The sequence below is a fragment of the Podarcis tiliguerta genome (genome assembly GCF_965153285.1).
Source record: "Podarcis tiliguerta genome assembly, chromosome: 4".
Lineage (NCBI taxonomy): Eukaryota > Metazoa > Chordata > Lepidosauria > Squamata > Lacertidae > Podarcis > Podarcis tiliguerta.
In genome coordinates, this window is record NC_139537.1 from 2,596,184 (window position 1) to 2,623,231 (window position 27,048).

General features: G+C 45.4%; 1 protein-coding gene across 1 annotated transcript; it reads left to right on the top strand.

Annotated features, from left to right (window-relative positions):
* The first annotated feature begins 609 nt into the window (after positions 1–609).
* LOC310675538 (uncharacterized protein) lies at positions 610–27,048 on the top strand. The gene is made up of 6 exons (XM_083436349.1): positions 610–662; positions 4,637–5,129; positions 23,760–23,841; positions 24,096–24,178; positions 24,297–24,423; positions 24,991–27,048. The coding sequence occupies exons 2-6, from the start codon at positions 4,728–4,730 to the stop codon at positions 26,685–26,687; spliced, it is 2,391 nt and encodes a 796-aa protein (XP_083292475.1). The 5' UTR covers positions 610–662; positions 4,637–4,727; the 3' UTR covers positions 26,688–27,048.

The window sequence follows — 27,048 nt, forward strand, 5'->3', positions numbered from 1 at the left end:
ATACCAGTGCTTTTTTTCTGTGGGGACGCAGGGGGACGCATACCCCTAAACATTTTGTGAATTTAATGGGAGAAGAAATTCACTGTATTTATTTTCCCAGATTTGAACTGTATTTTTTTCTCCCGGTGGTGATTTTCTTGAGTCAAAATGAGAGTAGAAAAAAAAAGCACTGAGTTATACCATAAAATCATGTATCAATGGAAAGAAAATTTAATGAGGAATGTAATGCAATAACTTTTATGAAGTATTATTTATTACAACAGCATTTATAAAGAAGAAACGTGAAAACACAGGAAAAATGAGATACGCAGGTTAAATTGCCGTGTTGACACTTTGCGATAAAATCAGTGGGTTTGGGGTTGCAGTTTGGGGACTCGGTTTCTAAAAGGTTCGCCATCACTGCGCTAGAAGGAAAGGAAAGTGGGGGGGGGGCGTCCCCCAAAAAGCATCTCTGGAAGTGGAATAAAGAAAGAAAAAAGGCGGAGGAGAGAGATGGGCACGCTGGGCTTGGCAAGGGTTAAAGGGAACCGAGCTGCCTTCCTAGAGAGGCAGGAAGCAAGGGGGGGCAGGTCCTCCAGAGCCAAGGCCCCTCCCTCCCCAGTCCTTTCCTTGCTTTGTGTCTCCCCTGCAAGGGCTGTATCGCTGTCCCCTCCTGGGATCTGGTGAGTCTCCTCTCTCTCTGGGATCTGGTGGGGGTCCCAGGCTGCAGCAGGGGAGGGGGCCTGGGGGGACCCCAAGCCAGGGAGGAGAGGGTCAGGGGTGCAAAGACCCCCCCCCCATATGCTCCTGCTACCCAGAGGAGGAAGGAGCCCCGGGGCTGAGAGCCAGAGCTTTTTGCCAGACTCCCCAGGAGGAAGGTCAGGGAAGGAGAGAGCGCGTGCCGGGAAGAGGCGCCTGCCAGCCAGAGCCTGCCCACTCCAGGCAGGAAGGCAGAGGCGGCTGCCAGCCAGAGCCTGCCCACACCAGGCAGGAAGGCAGAGGCGGCTGCCAGCCAGAGCCTGCCCACTCCAGGCAGGAAGGCAGAGGCGGCTGCCAGCCAGAGCCTGCCCACTCCAGGCAGGAAGGCAGAGGCGGCTGCCAGCCAGAGCCTGCCCACTCCAGGCAGGAAGGCAGAGGCGGCTGCCAGCCAGAGCCTGCCCACACCAGGCAGGAAGGCAGAGGCACCTGCCAGCCAGAGCCTGCCCACACCAAGCAGGGAGGCAGAGGCGCCTGCCAGCCAGAGCCTGCCCACACCAGGCAGGATGGCAGAGGCGCCTGCCAGCCAGAGCCTGCCCACACCAGGCAGGAAGGCAGAGGCACCTGCCAGCCAGAGCCTGCCCACCCCAGGCAGGAAGGCAGAGGCACCTGCCAGCCAGAGCCTACCCACACCATTCAGGAAGGCAGAGGCGCCTGCCAGCCAGAGCCTGCCCACCCCAGGCATGAAGGCAGAGGCGCCTGCCAGCCAGAGCCTACCCACACCAGGCAGGAAGGCAGAGGCACCTGCCAGCCAGAGCCTGCCCACCCCAGGCAGGAAGGCAGAGGCGCCTGCCAGCCAGAGCCTACCCACACCAGGCAGGATGGCAGAGGCGCCTGCCAGCCAGAGCCTACCCACACCAGGCAGGAAGGCAGAGGCACCTGCCAGCCAGAGCCTGCCCACCCCAGGCAGGAAGGCAGAGGCGCCTGCCAGCCAGAGCCTGCCCACCCCAGGCAGGAAGGCAGAGGCGCCTGCCAGCCAGAGCCTGCCCACACCATTCAGGAAGGCAGAGGCGCCTGCCAGCCAGAGCCTGCCCACCCCTGGCAGGAAGGCAGAGGCACCTGCCAGCCAGAGCCTGCCCCCCCAGGCAGGAAGGCAGAGGCGCCTGCCAGCCAGAGCCTTCGCACACCATGCAGGAAGGCAGAGGCGCCTGCCAGCCAGAGCCTGCCCACCCCTGGCAGGAAGGCAGAGGCGCCTGCCAGCCAGAGCCTGCCCACCCCAGGCAGGAAGGCAGAGTGCCAGGCTCTCCAAGCAGTTCACTTCTGGGGAGGAGAGCAGCGTTTGGAGAGGTCTCCTTTTGGGGGGTTTCCACCCCTCTTCTGTGCTGAGAGGGACTCGCTCCCGGCCGCATCCTGCTCTCCCCTTGCAGATGCAGAACTCTGTGCAGTGCTCAGCCCTGTGCTTCGCCCAAGAGGATGCAGTTTCTGGACGCTCCTGGGCCAAATCCTCGGAGCGGCTGATAACATCAAGTCAATCAAACAATCTTGGCAGAAATGTCGTGAAAACACAGCATAAAGCATTGTGTAAACAGCACCAAAAGAGACCAGTACGAAATGCTGGCGCTCAGCTATTAAAACACCAACAGTTCATGGCAAACACAAATCGTGGTTTATACAGACTTAGCAGTGGCATGCTGGAACGCGATTTGGGCTCATGATGAGCAATTCAATCCATTTGCCACTGACATGGTACAACCTGAGCATGAGAAGAGTGCACTTCTGGACTTATTTCAGTGTGTGTCATCATCTTTTGGGACACGGGTGGCGCTGTGGGTTAAACCACAGAGCCTAGGACTTGCTGATCAGAAGGTCAGTGGTTCGAATCCCCATGACGGGATGAGCTCCTGTTGCTCGGTCCCTGCTCCTGCCAACCTAGCAGTTCGAAAGCATGTCAAAGTGGAAGTAGATAAATAGGTACTGCTCCTGCAGGAAGGTAAACGGCATTTCCGTGTGCTGCTCTGGTTCGCCAGAAGCGGCTTAGTCCTGCTGGCCACATGACCCAGAAATACTCTCTGTGGACAATGGCCGGCTCCCTCGGCCAGTAAAGCGAGATGAGCGCCGCAACCCCAGAGTCGTTCGTGACTGGACTTAACTGTCAGGGGCCCTTTCCCTTTAATCGTATTTTGCATCACCTGCTGAATAAATTGAATGGACTGGGTGTGGTGATCCGGCCTCTGGCTAAATTTAAAATCTGCATTGTTAAGGAACTGTAGCCGCAATCCAGCACCCAGTCAAGCTGCAATTGTGGACCCATTTTCCTGGGAGCAAGCTCTGCTGAACTCAGAACAGAGAAGTCTGCTGAAGAGAAAGGGGAAACCTTTCCTGAGGGACTGTGAGGCCGGAGGGAGGGGAAACTCTGGCGCAAGTCTCCACACAGGCCTGCTTCTTCTCCTGAGGAAGAAGACTTCCATCTGCCCCCCAAGGGGCAGCCTTGCCCATGTCTGCAGAAACACGGCTGCCTCATATCTCCATTCTTCTCAGGCTCACAGGAAAACCAAATTCTCTCGAATGTCCAGAGTCTGGACATCGTCTAGTCTTTGTAAGGAAGCTTGTGTACTTTCAGTATTTAAGCATGTTACTTGACGTCCCCCCTCCGCTGAGAATTCATATACATAGCAAGATCTGCTTTCTGCCTTCGCCCTGCTCTGGGCACTGCCAGGAAAAAAGGCGGGAGCGCCATCTTGGAAGGGAATCTTCTCTCTTTCTTCCTGGGTCCTCTTGCAGCTCCCTTTGGCTCTTCTGACCCCCTTTCCCTTCTCTCCCTCCTCCCTAGATCTCTCTCTCTTCCTGCTTTCAATTTTTAGAGGCCTCTCTTGTATCTGATACTGTCAGACGGTTGATCCATTTCTAATTGGATTTTTTCTGTGAAATCTCTAGCTTTCTGTACTGAGTCCAGTCGAAATCTCTCTTCTTTGAAGGTAATCATCTCTCCTCCTGGTAGATCCCATCTAAATTGGACTCTTTTCTGCTTAGGTTTGGTAGCTAAGAAGGCATAGTCTAGGAGTACATTCTGCCAAGGGCTCCATAGGTACATTTCACTTCACCTTCAAATATAGAATAAAAGGAAATGATTTCAGGTGCCACGGTGGACCTCTCTGTTGAGCCATCCGCCAAAATACCAAAGAAATTGACTATATTCCGTTGGGCATTGAGTTCCAGGCAGAGGCTTTCTGCAGTCTTTCCGCCTACCCTTGTGCCATTTTACTTGAGGCCTAGACAAAGGCATGGGAAGTCCTGCATCGAAAAGTGCAAAGAGGACCAGCCCCTCCCCATTCGGGTGCAAATCCCTCTCCCTTGCTTTTATTGCCTGTGCCATTGGGCTTGACCTAGGATTTGACCTGGCAGATTTAGCACGACCAGCTTCTTGTTGAGTAGCAGACACAGCCTGTTCTTAAAGGAGCCTGGGAATTTTATTCACTGACTGACTCCTCTTAGATTTCACCCACTTCCTTCCAGATCACAAAAATGGCACATTTAACACATGTACAAAATTTCAAAAGCAGAATATAAATATATTCTCCCTGTTTCATTCCTTTATGATGCTCTGCCTTTCACAAAACCTGTGTCCTCGGCCCAGGCAAATTCTTGGCAGTCAGGGCATACCATAACATCAGAGAACATTCCCAGCCATGGATGTTCTCAATGCAAGTTTGAATAAGTTGGTGGATTAACATTTGTCCTCTGAGGTTTTACATTACTATTGTTGGTGCTTGTAGCCTCTTCTGCCTCTTTGTCTGGTTTCCTAACAATTATGCCATTGCTGCCAAAAGAATCTGAAATCTCACCCGCCCCCATACTGTATTTATTGACAAAGGGATTTTGCAGGATTCTTGGGTGCTAAGGGGGGGAAGAGAGAGAGGAGGGTGTATAAACTTTATAGCAGAACAATGTATTTGCTTTGTAGGATTTCCTAGAGCTTTTCACTACGACAGACAGAACTTGGCAGAAGACCAAAGGGTTCCTTCCGATCTGTTAGAGGCTTCCTGAAAGTATAGATGGATGAGCGAGACTCAGCTGGCCCTGGAGCAGGAAGAGGCCATGCCATCCAAACTGGGAGCACTGGGGGGTTCTGGGAAAACTCTGTGCAGAAGATCCTGGGTGAGGAGGACACCCTCCGCTCAGAGGTGCAGAGCCAGCAGTGGAGGCAGTTCTGCTGCCAGGAGGCCAAAGGACCCCGAGAGGTTTGCAGCCGACTCTACCACCTTTGCCATCTGTGGCTGAAGCCAGAAAGGCACACGAAAGCTGAGATGCTGGACCTGGTGATCTTGGAGCAGTTCCTGGCTGTCCTTCCCCTGGAGATGGAGAGCTGGGTGAGGGAATGCGGAGCGGAGACCAGTTCCCAAGTGGTGGCCCTGGCCGAAGGTTTCCTCCTGAGTCAGGCAGAGGAGAGAAAGCAGGTAAGAGAGACTTTCCTCTGGATACTCCCAAGGGATTCCCAACAGGACAGATAACATCCCATAATGCTCTACTGATGGCCCTTTTTTTTCTGGCAAGGCATCCATGGAATAAAATCTATTTTTTTTCCTTTTTATAATATTTTATTGACATTTTCAAAACATTACAAAAGGAAAAAGAAAAAGAAGAAAAATACAAAAATAGAAAATAAAAAACAATAAAAAACAATTCGATCTTTCATAGCTTATCTTACATTTGCTTGTTTCCCGGACCTCCCCACACCTCCCCTCTTTGTATTCCAGTTCAATTTATTTATTCAGCAAATCCTTTCCCTCTTTCCCTTTATCCATATCTTTGATCTTAATATATTATGACTTTGAATTTTCACCTTTTAACAATCCGTTTTTACATATTCCTTCATGTCATTATTACTAAAAACCACTTAACCTCAATCCAACATCATTCTAACATTCATTAATTTTGCAGTATTTCTGTAAGTAGCCTTTAAATTTCTTCCAATCTTCTTGCACCAACTCTTCTCCCTGGTCTCGGATTCTGCCGGTCATTTCCACCAATTCCATATAGTCCATCACCTCTATCTGCCATTCTTCCAAGGTGGGTAGATCTTGTGTCTTCCAATACTTTGCAATAAGTATTCTTGCTGCTGTTGCAGCATACATACAGAAAGTTCTGTCCTTCTTTAACACCAAATGGCCGACCATGCCCAGGAGGAAGGCCTCTGGTTTCTTCGGAAAGGTATATTTAAATACCTTTTTCATTTCATTATATATCATCTCCCAGAAAGCCTTAATCCTTGGGCACGTCCACCAAAGGTGAAAGAATGTGCCTTCAGTTTCTTTACATTTCCAGCATTTATTATCGGGCAAATGATAGATTTTTGCTAGCTTGACTGGTGTCATGTACCACCGGTATATCATTTTCTTAATATTCTCTCTTAAGGCATTACATGCCGTAAACTTCATACCCGTGGTCCATAACTGTTCCCAGTCAGCCATCATTATGTTATGTCCAACATCTTGTGCCCATTTAATCATAGCAGATTTTACCATTTCATCCTGAGTATTCCATTTCAACAGCAAGTTATACATTTTTGACAAGATCTTAGTTTTGGGTTCTAACAATTCCGTTTCCAATTTTGATTTTTCCACCTGGAAGCCGATTTTCTTATCCAATTTATATGCCTCCATTATCTGATAGTAATGAAGCCAGTCTCGCACTTTGTTTTTTAACTTTTCAAAACTCTGCAGTTTCAACTTATCTCCCTCTTGTTCCAAAATTTCCCAATATTTCAGCCATTTGACCTCCATATTGAGCTTTTTCACAGCCTTCGCTTCCACCGGTGACAACCACCTTGGGGTTTTATTTTCAAGTAGGTCTTTATATCTTATCCAGACATTAAACAAAGCTTTCCTGACAATATGATTTTTAAATGCTTTATGCACTTTGACCTTTTCATACCACAAATATGCATGCCATCCAAATGCGTTATTAAAGCCTTCTAAATCCAAAATGTCTGTGTTTTCAAGAAGCAGCCATTCTTTCAACCAGCAGAAAGCTGCTGATTCATAATAAAGTTTAAGGTCTGGCAGGGCAAATGCACCTCTTTCCTTTGCATCTGTTAGTATTTTAAATTTTATTCTTGGCTTCTTGCCTTCCAGGCAAATCTAGAAATGTCTCTCTGCCACTTCTTGAAACAATCCATTTTGTCAATAACTTGCAATGTTTGAAACAAAAACAACATTCTAGGCAATACATTCATTTTTATCGCAGCAATATGGCCTAGCAGTGAAAGTTTCAAATTTGACCAAATTTCTAAATCTTTTTTCACTTCCATCCAACATTTTTCATAGTTGTCTTTAAATAAATTCCCATTCTTAGCTGTCATATTGATCCCCAAGTATTTCACTTTCTTAACCACTGTTAAACCTGTCTCATTCTGAAACCTCTCTCTCTGTCCCTGTTAGATTTTTTTTCTAAAACCTTTGTTTTTAACTTATTCAATTTAAATCCTGCAACTTGACCAAATTCTTGAATCAGTTCCAAAACTCTTTTAGTACTAGATTCTGGCTCCTGTAATGTCAAAACTAAATCATCTGCAAATGCTCTCAATTTATATTGTTTGGCTCCGACCTGTATACCTTTAACCAATTGGTCCCTTCTAATCATGTTTAAAAGGACCTCCAGGACCGATATGAAAAGCAATGGGGAGATTGGGCAACCTTGTCGTGTTCCTTTTTCTATCTTAAACTCCTCCTTCACAACATTATTGACAATTAATTTGGCCTGTTCAGAATAAATTGCACCTATACCATTTTCAAACCCTTGTCCTACCCCCATCCCCTGGAGATTCTTCTTCATAAAACTCCAAGAAATATTGTCAAAGGCTTTCTCCGCGTCCACAAAAATCAAAACTGCCTTAGTGTTAATATTCTCTCGTAGCATTTCCAAAATGTTAATTATGTTTCTCATATTGTCAGATAAATGTCTGCCCGGGAGAAAGCCTGCTTGGTCTTTGTGAATCTCTTCTACTAGAACTTTTTTTAGTCTTTTGGCCAAAATATCTGCAAAAAAAATTGTGATCCACATTTAGCAATGATATGGGGCGGTAGTTCTTGAGCTGCGTCTTTTCAGTCTCTGTTTTCGGTATAAGTGTGATGTACGCTTCCTTCCATGACTCTGGTGCCTTTCTCCCTTCCAGTATTCCATTACAGACTTCCTTCAAAGGTTGTACCAACCATTCTTTCAATGATTTGTAGTATCTAGAAGTCAGTCCATCTGGTCCTGGAGATTTACCTAATTGCATGTTCTGAATGGCACTTTCTACTTCTTGTTCAGTTATTTTATAGTTCAACATTAATTTATTTTCTGGAGAGATTCTTTGTAGTCCATTTATTTTCAAAAATCGATCTATATCAATCTCTTTCTGTGGCTCTTGTGTATATAATTGTTTAAAGTACCTCTGGAAACAATTTCTGATCTCAACTGGGTTCTGTATGATCTTTCCTTCCACTTCTAAATTAGTGATAGTATTTAGTTTTTGTCTTTTTCTCATTTGCCAAGCTAACAATTTCCCACACTTATTAGCCGACTCAAATGTCTTTTGTCTCATTTGTTTAATTTTCCATTCTATCTCTTGATTTATCATTTGCATATATTGTACTTGATATAACTTTATTTCTCTCAAGATTTCTTGTGACTTTGGTTTTGCTCTCAGTCTCTTCTCACTTTCCTTTATTTTCTCCAAAATTTTATCTTTCTTTTCGTTTTGAGCTCTCTTCTTTAATACATTCTGTTGTATCAGGAACCCTCTCATAACCGCTTTACTTGCGTCCCAGATTACTCTTTTTTCAACTGTAGTATTGATATTTATCTCAAAATAGTCTCTCAAGGTTTTTTGGGCCTTCTTAGTCACTTCTTCCTCTCTAAATAAGGCATCATTCATCCTCCATCTGAAGGAGCCAATTGGTATTAAGTTCATCTCCATCTTCACGGCGTTATGGTCGGAGCAGGTTTTTGGGCAGATTTCCACCTTTCTTGTCTTTGGTGCCATACCTCTAGTTATCCATATTTGGTCAATTCTTGTCCATGTCATTTTGGCTTCAGAGAAGAAGATTTGCTCTCTCCCCAAGGGGTTTCTTGTTCTCCAAATATCAACTAAATCCAGGTTGTCTGTCATCTCAAAAAAGGTTTTCGGTAGTCTACCATCTTTGGTAACTACCTGTCTTTCTCTGTTTTGAATCCTTGTTTCTCTTTCAGGGAAAGGATCTCTGTGTGGAAATGGACCTGGATTCCTGTGAGGCAGAGAGGCCTCCGTTGGACACCAGAGAGAGGCCACTGGGTAAGGAGGAAGGAGTTTTTTCTCCATTTAGTCTCATTCTGTTGGTTTTCCAACTCATCTCTGGGTTCTTTTCATCTTTTGTTGGGGGAGATAGTGGGACCAAGAGCCCAGAGGAGGGGAGATATATTTTTCACAACTAACATCTGCAATGCACCCAAACATCCAAATGCACTCAGCAGGCGAGACTTTCTCAAAGGCCCCTCTGTAGTTTAGATGCACTGATTCATCTGTGAGACAAAAAGGCACTCTGGGCCTCCCCCTTACCTTTTTCCTCTTGCAGGTGACAGAATGATGCCCGCAAGACCTCTTCATCCATCTTTTCTTGGGGACAGAAAGGAAGCAGCGGCTGTGGATCCAGATCAGGTTAGGGGAAGCTGCCTTGTGGGGACAGAGGCCAAGGAGTGGAACAATGTCGTAGATCAAGACGTGGTGGTGAACAATATTGTTGTCTCATAGGAGGACATTTCCCTTTTTTCTTTTAGGGTCCAGTGTGCTTTGAAGATGTTGCTGTTTGTTTCACAGATGAGGAGTGGGAGTTGCTGGATCCTGACCAGAGAGCTCTGCATAAAGATGTCATGGAGGAGAATCATGGGATTGTGGCCACTCTTGGTAAGGATCCCTTTGGAATCAGAATATCTGTTTTTAATTTCAAAACAGCTCTCTTTGAGCTATTTTCACAGACCTCAACAGCACCCCCTTAAGACTCCTGGGATTACAATATTGCAGCTTCTAAACAAGGATCAGTCTGGTCTGAACTCCCCAGGTCATTTTAAGTGTAAACTTCAGAGTTGTTAGGGAAGTTGGAGTAGCTTATGGAATCTCAGGTTCCACTAAGGATGTCGGTTGATCCCCGTTAATTAATGTACCCAACCCTTCAGAAAACCATCCATCTAACCCGTTTGTGTTATTCCTCTATTACCAGAGTTAACAAGTATTCTTCCTTAATTTCTCCCTGAGGCGCTAATCCATTACTCTTCATTGCAGATAGTGATGGACTGGAAATTAAGAACAAGGGTGACCATGACAAAATCCCCACAATGGAGAAGCTGAATAAATATCTTGAAAGTGGAAAAAGTTCCAATTCCACTTCCCATCAAGGAAATCTCATTAGGAAGAAACCCTATCAGTGCATGGAATGTGGAAAGAGCTTCAGTCAGTGCTCCTCTCTCACTTCCCATCAAAGAATTCATACAGGGGAGAAGCCCTATCAGTGCTTGGAATGTGGAAAAAGGTTCAGTCAAAACTCCCATCTCACTCGCCATCAGAGAATTCATACAGGGGAGAAACCCTATCAGTGTGTGGAATGTGGAAAGAGCTTCAGTATGAGCTCCAATCTCACTATCCATCAAAGAATTCATATAGGGGAGAAACCCCATCAGTGTGTAGATTGTGGAAAGAGCTTCACTCATCTCTCATCTCTCATTTCCCATGACAGAATGCATACAGGGGAGAAACCCTATCAGTGCATGGAATGTGGAAAAAGGTTCAGTCAAAACTCCCATCTCACTCGCCATCAGAGAATTCATACAGGGGAGGAGCCCTATCAGTGCTTGGAATGTGGAAAGAGCTTCAGTGTGAGCTCCAATCTCACTTCCCATCAAAGAATTCATACAGGGGAGAAACCCTATCAGTGTGTGGAATGTGGAAAGAGCTTCAGTGTGAGCTCCAATCTCACTTCCCATCAGAGAATTCATACAGGGGAGAAACCCCATCAGTGTGTGGATTGTGGAAAGAGATTCAGCGACAACGGCAATCTCACTCGCCATCAGAGACTTCATACAGGGGAGAAACGATATCAGTGTGTGGATTGTGGAAAGAGATTCAGCGACAACGGCAATCTCACTCGCCATCAAATAATTCATATAGGGGAGAAACCCCATCAGTGTGTAGATTGTGGAAAGAGCTTCGCTCATATCTCATCTCTCATTTCCCATCAGAGAATTCATACAGGGGAGAAACCCTATCAGTATGTCAAATTTGGAAAGAGCTTCCCTAATAGCTCCCATCTCACTTCCCATCAGAGAATTCATACAGGGGAGAAACACTATCAGTGTGTGGATTGTGGAAAGAGATTCAACAACAACAGCAACCTCACTCGCCATCAGAGAATTCATACAGGGGAGAAACCCTATCAGTGTGTGGAATGTGGAAAAAACTTCAGTCAGAGCTCCTATCTCACTTCCCATCAGAGAATTCATACAGGGGAGAAACCCTATCAGTGTGTGGAATGTGGAAAGAGCTTCACTGATAGCTCCAGTTTCACTAGGCATCAGAGACTTCATACAGGGGAGAAACCCTATCAGTGTGTGGAATGTGGAAAGCGTTTTAGTGTGAGCTCCAGTCTCAGTTCCCATCAAAGAATTCATATGAAGCGTGGAAAACCCTTCAATATACAGCTTTCAGCGCTAGAGAAAAACACACCACTTTAAACAGGCCTTTGGCTGATTGACATCTAATGCCCTTTTAAAATGTGGTGGGGAGGTGGGGGTTACAGGTTGTGGGCTGTGTGTTTTGTGTTTTCATTGTGTGATTTTATGTTGTAACCCTCCTGTGACCTGTGGGTGTAGAGAATAAGAGCCAATTCTTAGAGTCTGAGGGGTCTTTATTCCCCCAATAAGATATGTGAGGGGGCCACCCCCCAGTTCATAGGAACAGCCATTCAAATGGCATGCTTGCACCGCATCCTGTGACTGTTTAACCGAGGCGGGGCTTACTAAACCCCTTCTATATTTTATTCAAGTTGGCACCCCTGCTGTAGGGTGCTATAGAAATGAAATAAATGCATAAATAATAATAAATGGATAAATAATAAATAAATGCATAAATAATAATAACCCCATCTTGGTCGCCTTCATCTGCACATGTTCCAGCTTGACAATATCCTTATTATTATCATCATTTAAAAAATTTATGTGCCCATCATCTGAAGATTTCACGGTGATTCACAACATAAACAGACAGGAGTTACAGACTGGAGTTACAGACTGTTCCTCAGGTGCCTGCTGTGGAAATAGTGCATCTTGATTTCAGTAAGGCTTTTGACAAAGTCCCCCGTGATATTTATGTGAGGAAGCTGGTAAAATGAGGCTGAACAAGGTAACTGTTAGGTGGACTTGACTGACCAAACCCAAAGAGGACTCCTTCATGGTTCCTCCTCTTCCTGGGGAAAAGTGACAAGAGGGGTGCTGCAGCGTTCTGTCCTGGGCCCGTTGTTGTTCAACGTCTTTATAAATGACTTGGATGAAGGAACTGAGGGGATGCTCATCACATTTGCAGACGACACCAAACGGGGAGCGGAGGCCAATGTGGCAGAAGGCAGAATCAGATCAAGGGCAGGAATAGCACCACTTTCTTCTGCCTTGGTCAGGCCCCACCCAGAATACTGTTCTAGTTACAGGTAAGTAACCATGTTGGTCTGCCGTAGTCGAAATAAAATAAAATGGTATCTGAAGAAGTGTGCATGCACACGAAAGCTCATACAAATAACAAAATGTGTTGGTCTTTCAGGTGCTACTGGAAGGAATTTTTTTATTTTGTTTCCAGAATACTGTGTTCAATTCTGGGCACCACAATTTCAGTACCTTAAATTTTGTTTGCCAAGGGAAATTAAGAAGGTGAGGTAACACAATCTATATTCCTTTTATAACACGTGGCCAAAGTTTATTGAATATATAAATTGTTAAGACTGTTGCCGGAATCCACCCAGCACTCATGGGAAAAGGTGGCGTGATCTTTTAGAGTAATCAAATGAAACTTTTACACACGGCAGGAAGAAAGTCTGCAATTCCATGAGGACAAGTTATTTGTTGTTTACTGTTGTAACCAAATCTTTCTGAAAAGTTATCTTCTGTACCAAGAGAAATAAAAACAATGTTTTTTAAAAAGGTGGGGAAATCATGTGTACTCTTTCATTAATCTGATTACATGTGTTGCGTGTTATCTGGAGTCTGTAACTCCCAGTTATTTCACATTATCTATGTGTTTCTGTGTGTTCAGCACATATGATCGCAGGTGAGACTGAATAAAAGACTTTCCTGGAAGAGGAAATGATATGCTTTTGTTTAGAAAGCACTAATACTGGGCCACTGACTGTGCAACCTGCCAGCCCTGCCCTGTAGGAACCTCCAACTTTAAAGATTGATCTTTTGGTGTGGCAGCAAGTGTACTTTGGAACTCCCTGCCACTTGACATCAGGCAGGAGGCTTCACGGTCCACTTTGCAGCATTCAACTTTGTTACCGTTGCTGAGTTTGTGAAAGCTAAATATTGAGGAGAGAGAAGCCAATCTCCTATGTATATCTGAATAAATTGAGAAAGTCTGGTTTTCAGTAACTACGATTAAGCTAAGTTAAAATGCTAATATTCACCTCAACTTTCTAAGCACCTGCACAGGCATGTTTTTAGCAGGTTCACACAAAATGTGGGAGGGAGGCGCCTGCTTGACCTCAAGAGGCAGGGAGTTCCAAAGGCTCTGTGCTGCCATACTAAACAATTGAGGTCTTGCGTGGCACCTGTGGTTGAAGCGGTCGAGTGTCTGCCTGTGGGGTAAGGAGGGGATCTCATGGGTAAACTGGTCCCTATGATAATGGAAAGGCCTTGAACTGGGCCTGGTAGCCAATGGGCAACCAGTGATGCCCTCTGAGCCAAAGGGTCATATGCCGAGAAGGCCTCGCTTTGACAGCAATCATGCTGCAGCATTCTGCACCCGCTGAAGCTTCTGGACCAAGCGCAAGGGATGCCCCACATGGAGGGCACTGTGGTCATCCAGCCTTGAAGAAACGAAGGCGTGAGGCCAGGGTCTCCCGGTCCTGGAATGTGGAACCATCTGCAGTTGCTCAAAGGCACTTCCAGCCACTGAGTGCCTGAGTCTCGGCTGGATCCGGAAGCAGCTCAAAGTCCCACGCGGTTCATCATCATCATTTTTAATTTGTATACCTTCTTTCTATCTTACAATACTCAAGACGGTTTACAAGCTTATAACAATCTTATAACAATCTAACGCAATACAAAAATGTGATAATAAAACTTTAAAATAAGCAACCTTCATCAAAAAGTAACATTCAACAATTATTAGTATAGTATAAAATAATAATAGAAATATATAAAAGTTTAAACAGAAGTCCACTTTTCAGGCTTTGCCCTCGGGTGGGAAGAGCATTGCACCCGGGGAGAGGGAAATGGGAGTCAGGCACTCAAGGGATAATTTTCAGAGAAAAAGCTTTATTTCTACCATCCGGGACTGGTAGAAGGAGCTAGTGTGATAACTTCACAAACAAGCACAAGTTCACAGCCATTTGCACAGAGCATAGATTCCCCTCCAGTTCCCTCCCCTTCTCCCCCTCCTCCGGAGTTTCCCTGAGCATGAACAGAAAGCTCCTCTTGGCGCCCTTCCCAGGAAAGGGGGATGAGAAGCCAAGGGGGTTGAGGAGCCCTTGCGTTTCAGCATGTCCAACATTGGTTGCCCCTGGATGAGATAAGTTCCCAGGCCTGCTTATTCTTGGCATTGATAGAGTCTATTCATTAGCTTTTTGAAGCCTTCTCGTACTGATAAAAATAACGTTTTGCCTATGCAGCAGCATCTTGTGAGAAAGCAAAGCTGAAGCTGTGGATTTTTAGAAGAGAGAAAGGGGAAATTTGGTCTTGAGGCCTGGGGTGACTTCGGGCCTAGGTGGGGTCACCTGTCCTCACCTCCTTCACACTCAATAGATACAATAAATAATTTCTAAACTGTAATCAGTAAAACAATGGCAAGTCACACTACATAAAATAATACAATACAAATTGAGAAGCAGAGACTAGAGGGTGGTTCATATGGAGAGAATCATTGGCTTACCTTATTTACTTAATATTAGGTTGGCCAAGTCCTTAGGACCTTCAGGAAACCCAAATTTCAGATTGCATTGCAGAGAGGGAGTTTTGTGTGTCTTTATTTGTTGCAAAGAAGAAGAAGAAGATTTTTATTTATACCCCGCCCTCCCAGGCCAAGAACGGGTTCAGGGTGGCTAACACCAAATATAAAATACAGTTTAAAAAAAAGCAAAAAAAGCAATTGATTAAAATATAGCTTAAAATACAGCTTTAAATGCAGCCTTATTTTACTGGCGACTCACAAATCAAGACCAGAAGGGGATGAAACATCAAATATTCACCAGGGTCAGCTATCCTTGCTGGTCCTATATGGGCCGCAAAAGGCCCGAGGGAAAATTTATATACAGGGTCCCATATAAGGGGTTCCATCAAAAAAAGAAAGAGGAGGATCAGACTGAGTCCAGACCAAAGGCCAAGTGGAACAACTCCCAAAGGATTAAGTCCCAAAGGGCTTCCTTGGTCCCACCCATCTCAGCAAATTTGCCCATACTCCATATTCAAAGTTGTAATCCAAAAGATGTTCCAAGGCATACTCCACAGGCCCTTTGAGACTGAAGAGCTCCACTTTTCCAGTCTCTCCCTCAGTGCCTCCCTCCATGGGAAAATCTGCCCATCTTCCCTTCTTCAGTCCAAGCGGGGCACCGTCTCTCCGATTCTGACTCTCAAACTCCATCACCTCAGAATTCAACTTATGTCCATCAATTTGTTTCTGTGGGGCCAGGGCCTCCACTTGAGTTTCTTGAGGTGCAGAAACAGTTTGTTCCATCTTCTTCTCCCGAACTTGCCGTTTCAAAATTGGTTCCTGAGTCACATCCCAAGTGGTTCCTGTTAAAATGTTCACTTTTTGTTCCAAATCAAATACACTTTGTCCCAAAGTTTCCATTTTCTTTACCGTCAAGTCCGTCTTCTCATATAATTGTTCCAAAAGAGCATTTATTTTTTCAAATGCATTCACTAGAGCTTCTTGTTTTCCCATTCTTATCCAGAGACTTTCCAAGGTCGCTTCTTTCACAGCCCTTGGTTCTTAATGGAAAGTTCCACTTTGCAGTTACAAGCTGCAACAGTTTCAGAAGCTCCCTCTATAGGCAACAGTTTCTGTTTGTATCTATTCTTATTATTCCAAATCAAAATCCAGTATCAAAGTTACTGTTCAACTTTTCTCCTTTTTAAGTGCCACAAGAACAATGCAAAAATATATATATCTCTTATTCAACCGTCCATCAGGATGTATTCCATTCCCAGTTATTAATTTTCTCAGAATAAAACTTTTTGACAGCCAGATCCCAGGCTCGACACAGTGGTCAATTATCTCGTCTCCCTCACTCTCCCGCAGGTTTAAACCATCCACAAAGGATTCCCCCCTCTTCTCCTGCTTCCAAGGGGGTATTCAATATCTTAAATAGTGGAAATTTAATACTTTGCAGAGTACTTTTCCCAGGCTTTAGCTTGCGACGTCTTTGCTTTGATCTGTTTACAAAACGGAAGGCGGACTTCCTGTTTAGACCTTCACATTCAAATGCCAAATTTAGATGTTTAAATAGTCCAATTTTCTGTTTACTTACGAATATTTACTTAGAGTCCAAATGTCCACAGGAAAAGTAGGCGCTTTATGGCAACAGCAATGCGGCTTCACTCCTTGAAAGAAGCGGTTGATTCGATGTACCGCGCTGCTCACCCCACGTCGCTCCGGAGCCCCGAAACCGGTTCTCCCCGCGAGTAGGGGAGGCGCAAAAGGTACCTGCCAAATCCCAAGTCCATGAGCTTCTTCCACTCGTGGTTTCTAGCGGGTCTCCACCTCGCCGTGGTGATCAGACCCTGATTTCCAAGGAGCGGATTCCTCCGAAATGGAGGAAATCCGCCATTACCAGAAGCGCCAACCCGGAGTCTCTGAAATCCACATATTTCTATACCAAAGTGAAATCTGGAAATCATGTAAGGTTTTCTTTTCTTTTCTTTTTTTAAAATATTTTTATTAAGGCTTTTACATAGAAAAAAGAAAAAAGAAAAGAAAAATACAAAAATACAAAAGAGAGTACAAAAACAAAAGAAATACAAATAAAAACATTTCCATTTTCATAGTGTTCTTTGCATTTACTTATTTCCTAGACTTCCTCACACCTCCCCTCACTGTATTCCAGGTTAAAAATTTAAGCAGCAAATCCCTTCCCTCTGTCTTATCTTAATCTTTGTCTTAATATTTTGGTATATCTTAGTCTTTATCTTAATTATCATGTAAGGATTTCAGTGCTGGGTAGAGGTTTGGGTGTTGGACTCTATGACATGGGGGACCAGGGTTTGAATCCCCACCCAGCCATGATGCTCCCTGGGGTGACCTTGGGAGAAAAAGGTGGAAAATAAATGGAATAACTGAAATAAACAAGATTTTCTATTTTAGAGCAACGGAGGTTCTGGCAGCCGCCAGCCTCCTGGTCAAGAGTTCATGAGAGCTGACGAAATGGCAAAGTGGCAAACCTAGAGCCCTCTCTGTGGGCACGCGCACTGTAATCCCAGCAGGGCCTTAGCCTCCTTGCCCGAGCGAGGGGCTCGCCAGTCAGTTTTTCCTACTCGGGAGTAAGCTGCCTTGAGTTCAGCAGGGCTTGACTCCCAGGTCAGTAAGCCTAAAGACGGCAACATTAGAAGGGGCTGCTGGGTTGACATGTTCGCTGGGCTTTCCCATGGAAGCCAATGGAGGAATTCATTCCTTGGAGGCTGTGAGCAAAGGGCAGCCGAAGAAACGGCAAAATATAACCACCACCACTGTGGCAACGTGATCAGGGAAGGCGTTTTGGGAGTTAAAATGTTAAGCAAGGCAGCCATTGGGTTGACCTAGGCCAGGCCCATATCCGGTACATACACTCAGACACCCACTGCCCAGAGACACCCAGAGATGGGCTGATAAGGACAGGGAAGGGTCATGGCCAACTCCTCAGGCCCTGTCTCTAGGCAGAAGCTAATGTATCTGTCAGAGTACGAGTAATGCTGTAACGTTTGATTGGATAAAGACCTGATTCCAGAATGTATAAAGGGAAGCCTCCCCTGTTGGGAAGGGCCGGACTACGGAACTTATTCCTCCGTGCCATTGCTTGCTGCCGGCAAACAATTAAAACCTTCTTGCTTTAATTCTTCATTTGACTGGCCTGACTACTTGCTACACCACCACCCATCTGGCTGGGTTTATTTATTAATATTAATTTGTATGTGCGCATGCAGACAATCATTATTATCTCATATTAAAAATTGGGAGAGGGTCTCTTAGTACAGCCCTTTAGTGTACACTAGCGGCCAAAATTGTGGAACCTTCTGGACAAAATGTATTTCCGAGGTTTGATGGCTCATGACACCACTTTCTTTTGGAGTAATAATAAGGCTTTTTTCCTGTGGGGACGCAGGGGGACGCATACCCCTAAACATTTTGTGAATTTAATGAGAGAAGAAATTCACTGTATTTATTTTCCCAGATTTGAAGTGGTTTTTTTTTCTCCCGATTGGTGATTTTCTTGAGTCAAAATGAGAGTACCACTAAACATTCTTTTTTAGAAAAAAAGCACTGAGTTATACCATAAAATCATATATCAACGTAAAGATAATTTAATGAGGAATGTAATGCAATAATTTTTATGAAGGATTATTTATTACAACAGCAGTCATAAAGAAGAAACCTGAAGGACACAGGGGGAAAATGAGATACGCAGGTTAAATTGGGTTTGGGGTTGCAGTTTGGGGACTCGGTTTCCAAAAGGTTCGCCATCACTGCGCTAGAAGGAAAGGAAAGTGTGGGGGGGGCGTCCCCCAAAAAGCATCTCTGGAAGTGGAATAAAGAAAGAAAAACGCGGAGGGGAGAGATGGGCACGCTGGGCTTGGCAAGGGTTAAAGGGAAGCGAGCTGCCTTCCTAGAGAGGCCAGGAAGCAAGGGGGGGCAGGTCCTCCAGAGCCAAGGCCCCTCCCTCCCCCGTCCTTTCCTTGCTTTGTGTCTCTCCTGGGATCTGGTGAGTCTCCTCGCTCTCTCTCCCCCCCGCCCCCGAGGGTGCAGTGGGGAGACGGGGGGGCGGTCCCAGGGCTGCAGCAGGGAGGGTGCCTGGGGGGGGGCTGATCTGCTCCTGCAGGGGGGGACCCCAAGTCAGGGAGGAGAGGGTCCTGCCAGGGAGGGGCCAGGTCAGCCACGCTCTCCTTCCTGGAGATCAGAGGATCCCAAACTCATTTGACCCTCCGCCCCCCCCCCTTCAGAAAAGATCTCCCTTCTTCAAACAAAGGAGTCCCTGGGACTTTAACTCTGTGTGACATCGCTCAGCCTCATTGCAGAACAGAGGAAACATGTGCAAATGGTTTTCCAAAGCAGGACGAGGAGGTGGACCAGCCCCCCCCCCCCAAAAAAAGGTGGGAGAGAGAGGCCAGGGATAAAGAGAGGGATCCCAGCCCATAGTCTGGCTGCTGCATTGGGGACCAGTTTCCCAGTGTCTCCCAGGGCAGCTCCCCACGGAGGCCACTGCAGCAATCCCCTCGCACCCAGAGCAGGGCATCCCAGGACCACATCCTCTCTGTCCCCAAAGGATTGTTGCTGGAAATGGGCGCTGCTACTCACTGAACCTCCAGGGACCTTGGCATCAATGGCTGTGTGTGTGTTAAGCTATCTAATTGAATAATAATACTAAATTACCCTCCTAAATTTGAAGGGAGGTGTATTTGGCCCTGCCCACTTGGCCCTCAGGGGGTTGGCCAGATATGTACCTGGCCCTCAGAGCAAAGAAAAAGGGACCCCACCCCAGGAGTCTGCCTTGAGAGTGGCAGAGAGTCCAAGTGCAAGAAAAGGAGACAGAAGCAGGGGAGTGAGGATGGGGGGGAGCAACTCCTGAGGACCCCCGAGTGAGGACCCCCACTAGTGCCAAGCATCCATTTTTCACAAGATACAAGTCACTTCCTTGTCAGTCAGTTCTGACTTCATGCAGTGACTGGAAGGCAGAAGAAACCAGGCTGATTCATCTCGCAGAAATCCCTTCCGTTGCCTCCACATTCTGCATTGCAATCTTTCTTCTAGGAGAGCTAGAGGCTGCTTCTTCTACTTCTTCCTCCTCTTCTTCCTCCTCTTTCTTCTCCTTTCTAAAAAGGCCCTTTCCACCTGGCCTAGGGGTGAGGCCCAGACTCACCCAGCCCTGCTGTGTTAAATATGTATTCTGTAGTTGACCTCCTTTGTAATGTTTTATTTTGATATCTTTAAGAGAATATTTGTTTTTTGCTATGTTGCTTTGACTATAGAATATATATTTGGCTTTCTTTAGCTTGTTTTATTTCTCTTTTATTGATTTTGTGGGATGTGAAACTGCAGTCAAGTAGAACATTCCTACAGTGGACACATTAGGGGATGTTTTCTGCCACTCAGGGGAAGACTTCCTGTTTCCTCCTGAGCTGGGACAGACTTGAAGAGGCTGCAGTCTGTTGTACTAGCATGGAGGAGCACACGGCCTCCATGTTCTGATCAGTGTGTCTTCTCCATTTTGTGTGTTGCTGTGTGTTTGGGGAAGTGACTCCTTAGTGGCAGTCATTTGGGACTAACTTCTTTATGGAATAGTTCTAGTTGTTATGTAACAATCTGAATGAATCTGTGAGTAAACTACTTTTATATTAACGTGAATCAGATTATTGTGCTTATTCATTTAAGAGGGATTGGAAGGGATTTTACCAGGAAGGAATCTTTAATAGTAAGACTCAGATGAGTCAGCAACAAGCTGATCGCTGCGTAATCTAAAAAAAGGGGATGTATGGAACTCTGCTAGAATATGGAACTTGCTAGTGCATGTTAGGAAGGATATCATTAAATCATATATCCTCTTCTAACTCCCCAATTATCCCCACAGATTTAATATGCTGTAAACCGCTTTGAGAATTTTCTTTAAAATATAAAGTGTTATAGAAATTTAAATAAATAAAATAGCTCATGGTTTGGGCTGTGGTGTAGTCAAGCCCTGGTTCCCTCCAAGACTCATCCATGCTTGCTCAGGGAACCTTTTTCTTCTCCTGATATTAGACAACTTTTGTAACGGAAGAATGTATTTGCTTTTTAGGATTTGCTAGCGCCTCTCCTTAAGACAGACAGAACTTGGCAGAAGACCAAAGGGTTCCTTCCGATCTCTTAGAGGCTTCCTGAGAGCACAGATGGATGAGCGAGTGTATTCTGTAGTTGACCTCCTTTGTAATGTTTTATTTTGCAATCTTTAAGAGAATATTTGTTTTCTGTTATGCTGCTTTGACTATAGACTATATAGTTGACTTTCTTTGTCTTGTTTTATTTCTCTTTTATTGATTTTGTGGGATGTGAAACTGCAGTCAAGTACAACATTCCTACAGGGGACACATTAGGGGATGTTTTCTACCACTCAGGAGAAGACTTCCTGTTTCCTCCTGAGCTGGGACAGACTTCCACTACATGTGACTTGAAGAGGCTGCATTCTGTTGTATTAGCATGGAGGAGCACACGGCCTCCATGTTCTGATCAGTGTGTCTTCTCCATTTTGTATGTTGCTGTGTGTTTGGGGAAGTGACTCCTTAGTGGCAGTCATTTGGGACTAACTTCTTTATGGAATAGTTCTAATTGTTATGTAACCTAAGCCTGCCTTCAGGGATATGTCTGTGAACGTGAATGAATCTGTGAGTAAACTACTTTTATATTAACATGAATCAGATTATTGTGCTTATTCATTTAAAAGGGATTGGAAGGGATTTTACCAGGAAGGAATCTTTAATAGTAAGACTCAGATGAGTCAGCAACAAGCTGATCGCTGCGTAATCTGAAAAAGGGGGATGTATGGAACTAGAATATGGAACTAGCTAGTGCATGTTAGGAAGGATATCATTAAATCATATATCCTCTTCTAACTCCCCAATTATCCCCACAGATTTAATATGCTGTAAACCGCTTTGAGAATTTTCTTTAAAATATAAAGTGTTATAGAAATTTAAATAAATAAAATAGCTCATGGTTTGGGCTGTGGTGCAGTCCAGCCCTGGTTCCCTCCAAGACTCATCCATGCTTGCTCAGGGAACCTTTTTCTTCTGATATTAGACAACTTTTGTAACTGAAGAATGTATTTGCTTTGTAGGATTTGCTAGCGCCTCTACTTAAGACAGAGAGAACTTGGCAGAAGACCGAAGGGTTCCTTCCGATCTCCTAGAGGCTTCCTGAGAGCAGAGATGGATGAGCGAGACTCAGCAGGCCCTGGAACAGAAAGAGGCCATGACATCCAAACTGGGAGCAGTGGGGGATTCTGGGAAAACTCTGTGCAGAAGATCCTGGGTGAGGAGTACACCCTCCGTTCAGAGGTGCAGAGCCAGCAGTTGAGGCAGTTCTGCTGCCAGGAGGCCAAAGGACCCCGAGAGGTTTGCAGCCGACTCTACCACCTTGACCAACAGTGGCTGAAGCCAAAAAGGCACACGAAAGCTGAGATGCTGGACCTGGTGATCTTGGAGCAGTTCCTGGCTGTCCTTCCCCTGGAGATGGAGAGCTGGGTGAGGGACTGTGGAGCGGAGACCAGTTCCCAGGCGGTGGCCCTGGCCGAAGGTTTCCTCCTGAGTCAGGCAGAGGAGAGAAAGCAGGTGAGAGAGACTTTCCTCTGGATACTCCCAAGGGGCTCCAAACAGGACAGATAACATCCCATCATGCTCTACTGATGGCTCATATTTTTTTCCTGGGAAGTGTTACGGTAAAATCTGGGTGCGAGGCTGCTCTGCCACCCAGCTCCTCGGACTAAATCCGTGGGTCCCTGCGGAGGAAAAAATGAGCTCAGCCGGAGACAGGAGCAAGCTGCAGAAGATCCAAATTTATTGCGCAACAGGTTCAAGGCGAGATTGAACCGCGAGAACTTTGTGGCATGAACTTTTAAAACTTCCCTCCATGTCCCAGAATACAGTGCAAAATACATCACAGTTACAACATGAATACATGAAGGAGAGATTGGGTTACACAGATTACATCATGAATACATTAGGAAGAGGTTGGGTTACACAGATTAACATATGGAGAAGGGAGGGGGGAATATGCAGAGCTGGAGATATGCACAGATAAGCACATCCTGAGTACCAGTGATGAGAAGACAATGGTCCATATATGCATAGTCTGCCACCTGGCATTGCCCAGAGGAAAGGCTTGGCAGAGTGATTTGACGGGATTAGGGTCTTCCTGAGAGTACGTGACACCTCGCTTGAGGGATTATGGAGGAGAGGGGAGGTGTCATGGAGTCCTAGAGAAATTGAGCCGATTGGCACCAAAAGCAAGAAAATTGGTGTTGCAGTTGATTTTATATGAATTTTAAAAGATTTTAGCCCATTTTATATTGACAATTGAGATCGGAAACAAAATGGATACATTGTAGCAAGATTTGACAATTTTATGAGTTCACAAGTTTCGATTCCATTGTTCTCCCAGCGGGGAGCCGTCAGCAGCTTGTCAAGAGGTTAAATGAGGCATGCAGGAGCTCGCTGAGGTAGCTCTGCAAGACGAATGCATGGTTCTGATTGGGTAGAACGCACCCATTCAAAGGATAGGAAATATAACCCTATACGGTCTACCCATAGTAAAATAGAGCGGGAGGGAAGGCATAAGAGTTTGGGCTTATTTCGCCCATAATAGCGGATCAGTGTAGGAAAGAGGAAAGGCACTTTATTTATGGGGCTTGGGGTAAAGTGTGGTGCTTGTGCAACGGTGTGGGGGCTGAGGGGTCCATGTGGGGCTGGGTGCCCTTGAGGTCATCGCCTCGGACCCTCTGGTGACCAGCGGAAGGGTGAAGAAGACATGCTCCCCCCCTTCCGTATCAGAAGACGTCCATGGAATGAGATCTGTCACCCTTGAAGCTGTTGGCCCTGTAATTCATTTTTTAATCCTCCCCATTCTCTCTTTTGAATCCTTGTTTCTTTTTCAGGGAAAGGATCTCTTTGCAGAAATGGGCCAGCTTTCTTCTGAGGCAGAGAGGCCTCCGTTGGACACCAGAGAGAGGCAGCTGGGTAAGTAGTCTTTTCTCCGTTAGGTCTCATTCTGTTGGTTTTTCATATTTTGTTGGGGGAGATAGCTAGGGCTAAGAGCCCAGAGGTCGGGAAGATATATTTCTGCACAACTAACATCTGAAATGCACCCAAACATCCAAATGCACTCAGCAGGCGAGACTTTCTCAAAGGCCCCTCTGTAGTTTAGATGCACTGATTCACCTGTGAGACAAGAAGGCACTCTGGGCCTCCCCCTTACCTTTTTCCTCTTGCAGGTGACACAGTGATACTGGCTAAACCTCTTCATCCATCTATGAATGGGGACAGAATGGAAGCAGCGGCTGTGGAACCAGATCAGGTCAGGGGAAGCTGCCTTGTGGGGACAGAGGCCAAGGGGTGGAAGAATGTCCTAGCTCAAGGAGTGGTGATGAACAACACTGTTGTCTCAGAGGAGGACATTTCCCTTTTTCTTTTAGGGTCCAGTGTGCTTTGAAGACGTTGCTGTTTGTTTCACGGATGAGGAGTGGGAGTTGCTGGATCCTGACCAGAGAGCTCTGCATAAGGACGTCATGGAGGAGACTCGTGGGATCGTGACCTCTCTCAGTAAGGCTCCCAGTGGGATCATAATATCTGTTTCTAAATTCAAAACTCCATATGTGACTAACCTCATATATGTTCACAGAACTCAACAGCGCCCCCTACAACACCAGATATCACAACCCAAAAAATCCTTTAACAGTAAATTACTGTTTTTTTTTGTGAATGTTCTTCCTCCAGTTGCAGCTTATTAAACAAGGATCAGCTGGTCTGAACTCCCCAGACCCTTTTGACTGTAAACTTCAGAGTTGTTAGGGAAGTTGAAGTAGCTTCTGTCAGGTTTTCAGTTTTAGTTTCTCCTCCTCTCGGTCTTTGGTTGTCCAAAGAGAAGACTGACATTGGAAATGGAGGGATGCCATGATGGAGCCAAAGAAAATCCATTCAAGAGAAAAGCCAGGCTTATTGAATCACAGGTTCCCCTAAGGATGTCGGTTGATCCCCGTTAAGTAATGCACCCAACCCTTCAGAAAACCATCCATCTAACCCATTTGTGTTATTCCTCTATTACCAGAGTTAACAAGTATTCTTCATTAATTTCTCCCTGAGACGCTAATCCATTACTCTTCATTGCAGATAGTGATGGACTGGAAATCAAGAACAAGGGTGACCATGACAAAATCCCCACAATGGAGAAGCTGAATAAATATCTTGAAAGTGGAAAAAGTTCCAATTCCACTTCCCATCAAGGAAATCTCATTAGGAAGAAACCCTATCAGTGTGCGGAATGTGGAAAGAGCTTCAGTCATAGCTCCTCTCTCACTTACCATCAAAGAATCCATACAGGGGAGAAACCCTATCAGTGTGTGGAATGTGGAAAGAGCTTCAGTAAGAGCTCCAAACTCACTAGACATCAAAGAACTCATACAGGGGAGAAACCCTATCAGTGTGTGGAATGTGGAAAGAGCTTTAGTCAGAGCTCTTCTCTCACTTCCCATCAAAGAATTCATACAGGGGAGAAACCCTATCAGTGTGTGGAATGTGGAAAAAGCTTCAGTCAGAGCGCCAGACTCACTTCCCATCAAAGGATTCATACAGGGGAGAAACCCTATCAGTGTGTGGAATGTGGAAAGAGCTTCAATCATAGCTCCACTCTCACTTCCCATCACAGAATCCATACAGGGGAGAAACCCTATCAGTGTGTGGAATGTGGAAAGAGCTTCAATCATAGCTCCTCTCTCACTTACCATCACAGAATCCATACAGGGGAGAAGCCCTATCAGAGTGTGGAATGTGGAGAAAGCTTCACTGAAAGCTCCAAACTCACTTCCCATAAGAGAATTTATACAGGGGAGAAACCATATCAGTGCTTGGAATGTGGAAAGAGCTTCAATAGTAACTCCAATCTCACTTCCCATCAGAGAATTCATACAGGGGAGAAACCGTATCAGTGTGTGGAATGTGGAAAAAGGTTCAGTCACAGCGCCGGTCTCACTTTCCATCAAATAATTCATACAGGGGAGAAGCCCTATCAGTGTGTGGAATGTGGAAAGAGCTTCAGCCGGAGCTCCTCTCTCGCTTCCCATCAGAGAATTCATACAGGGGAGAAACCCTATCAGTGTGTGGAATGTGGAAAAAGGTTCAGTCACAGCGCCGGTCTCACTTTCCATCAAAGAATTCATACAGGGGAGAAACCCTATCAGTGTGTGGAATGTGGAAAAAGCTTCAGTCACAGCACCGGTCTCACTTTCCATCAAAGAATTCATACAGGGGAGAAACCCTACCAGTGTGTGGAATGTGAAAAGAGCTTCAGCCGGAGCTCCAGTCTCACTTCTCATAAAAGAATTCATACAGGGGAGAAACCCTATCAGTGTGAGGAATGTGGAAAGAGCTTCAGTCAGAGAGCCCATCTCACTTCCCATCAAAGAATTCATACAGGGGAGAAACCCTATCAGTGTGTGGAATGTGGAAAAAGCTTCAGTCAGAGCTCCAAACTCACTTTCCATCAAAGAATTCATACAGGGGAGAAACCCTATCAGTGTGTGGAATGTGGAAAGAGCTTCACTAATAGCTCCACTCTCACTTCCCATCAGAAAATTCATACAGGGGAAAAACCCTATCAGTGCTTTGAATGTGGAAAGAGCTTCAGGAAGAGCTCCAATCTCAGTTCCCATCAGAGAATTCATACAGGGGAAAAACCCTATCAGTGCTTTGAATGTGGAAAGAGCTTCAATCATAGCTCCAATCTCAGTTCCCATCAAAGAATTCATATGAAGCGTGGAAAACCCTTCATTATACAGCTTTCAGCGCTAGAGAAAAACACACCACTTTAAACAGGCCTTTGGCTGATTGACATCTAATGCCCTTTTAAAATGTGGTGGGGAGGTGGGGGTTACAGGTTGTGGGCTGTGTGTTTTGTTTTTTCATTGTGTGACTTTATGTTGCAACCGTCCTGAGACCTGTGGGTGTATGGAATGGGAGCCAACTCTTAGAGTCTGAGGGGTCTTTGCCCCCCAATAAGATATGTGAGGGGGCCACCCCCTAGTTCATAGGAACAGCCATTCAAATGGCATGCTTGCACCGCATCCTGTGACTGTTTAACCGAGGCAGGGCTTACTAAACCCCTTCTATATTTTATTCAAGTTGGCACCCCTGCTGTAGGGTGCTATAGAAATGAAATAAATGCATAAATAA

What these genes read in the sequence shown, in the direction of transcription:
- LOC310675538 (XM_083436349.1), top strand. Translation starts at nt 4,728, where the DNA reads ATGGATGAGCGAGACTCAGCTGGCCCTGGAGCAGGAAGAGGCCATGCC. An exon ending in AGGCAGAGGAGAGAAAGCAG is followed by an intron (nt 5,130 to 23,759) that starts GTAAGAGAGACT and finishes TTTCTTTTTCAG; the next exon opens with GGAAAGGATCTCTTTGCAGA. An exon ending in TGGGATCGTGACCTCTCTCA is followed by an intron (nt 24,424 to 24,990) that starts GTAAGGCTCCCA and finishes TCTTCATTGCAG; the next exon opens with ATAGTGATGGACTGGAAATC.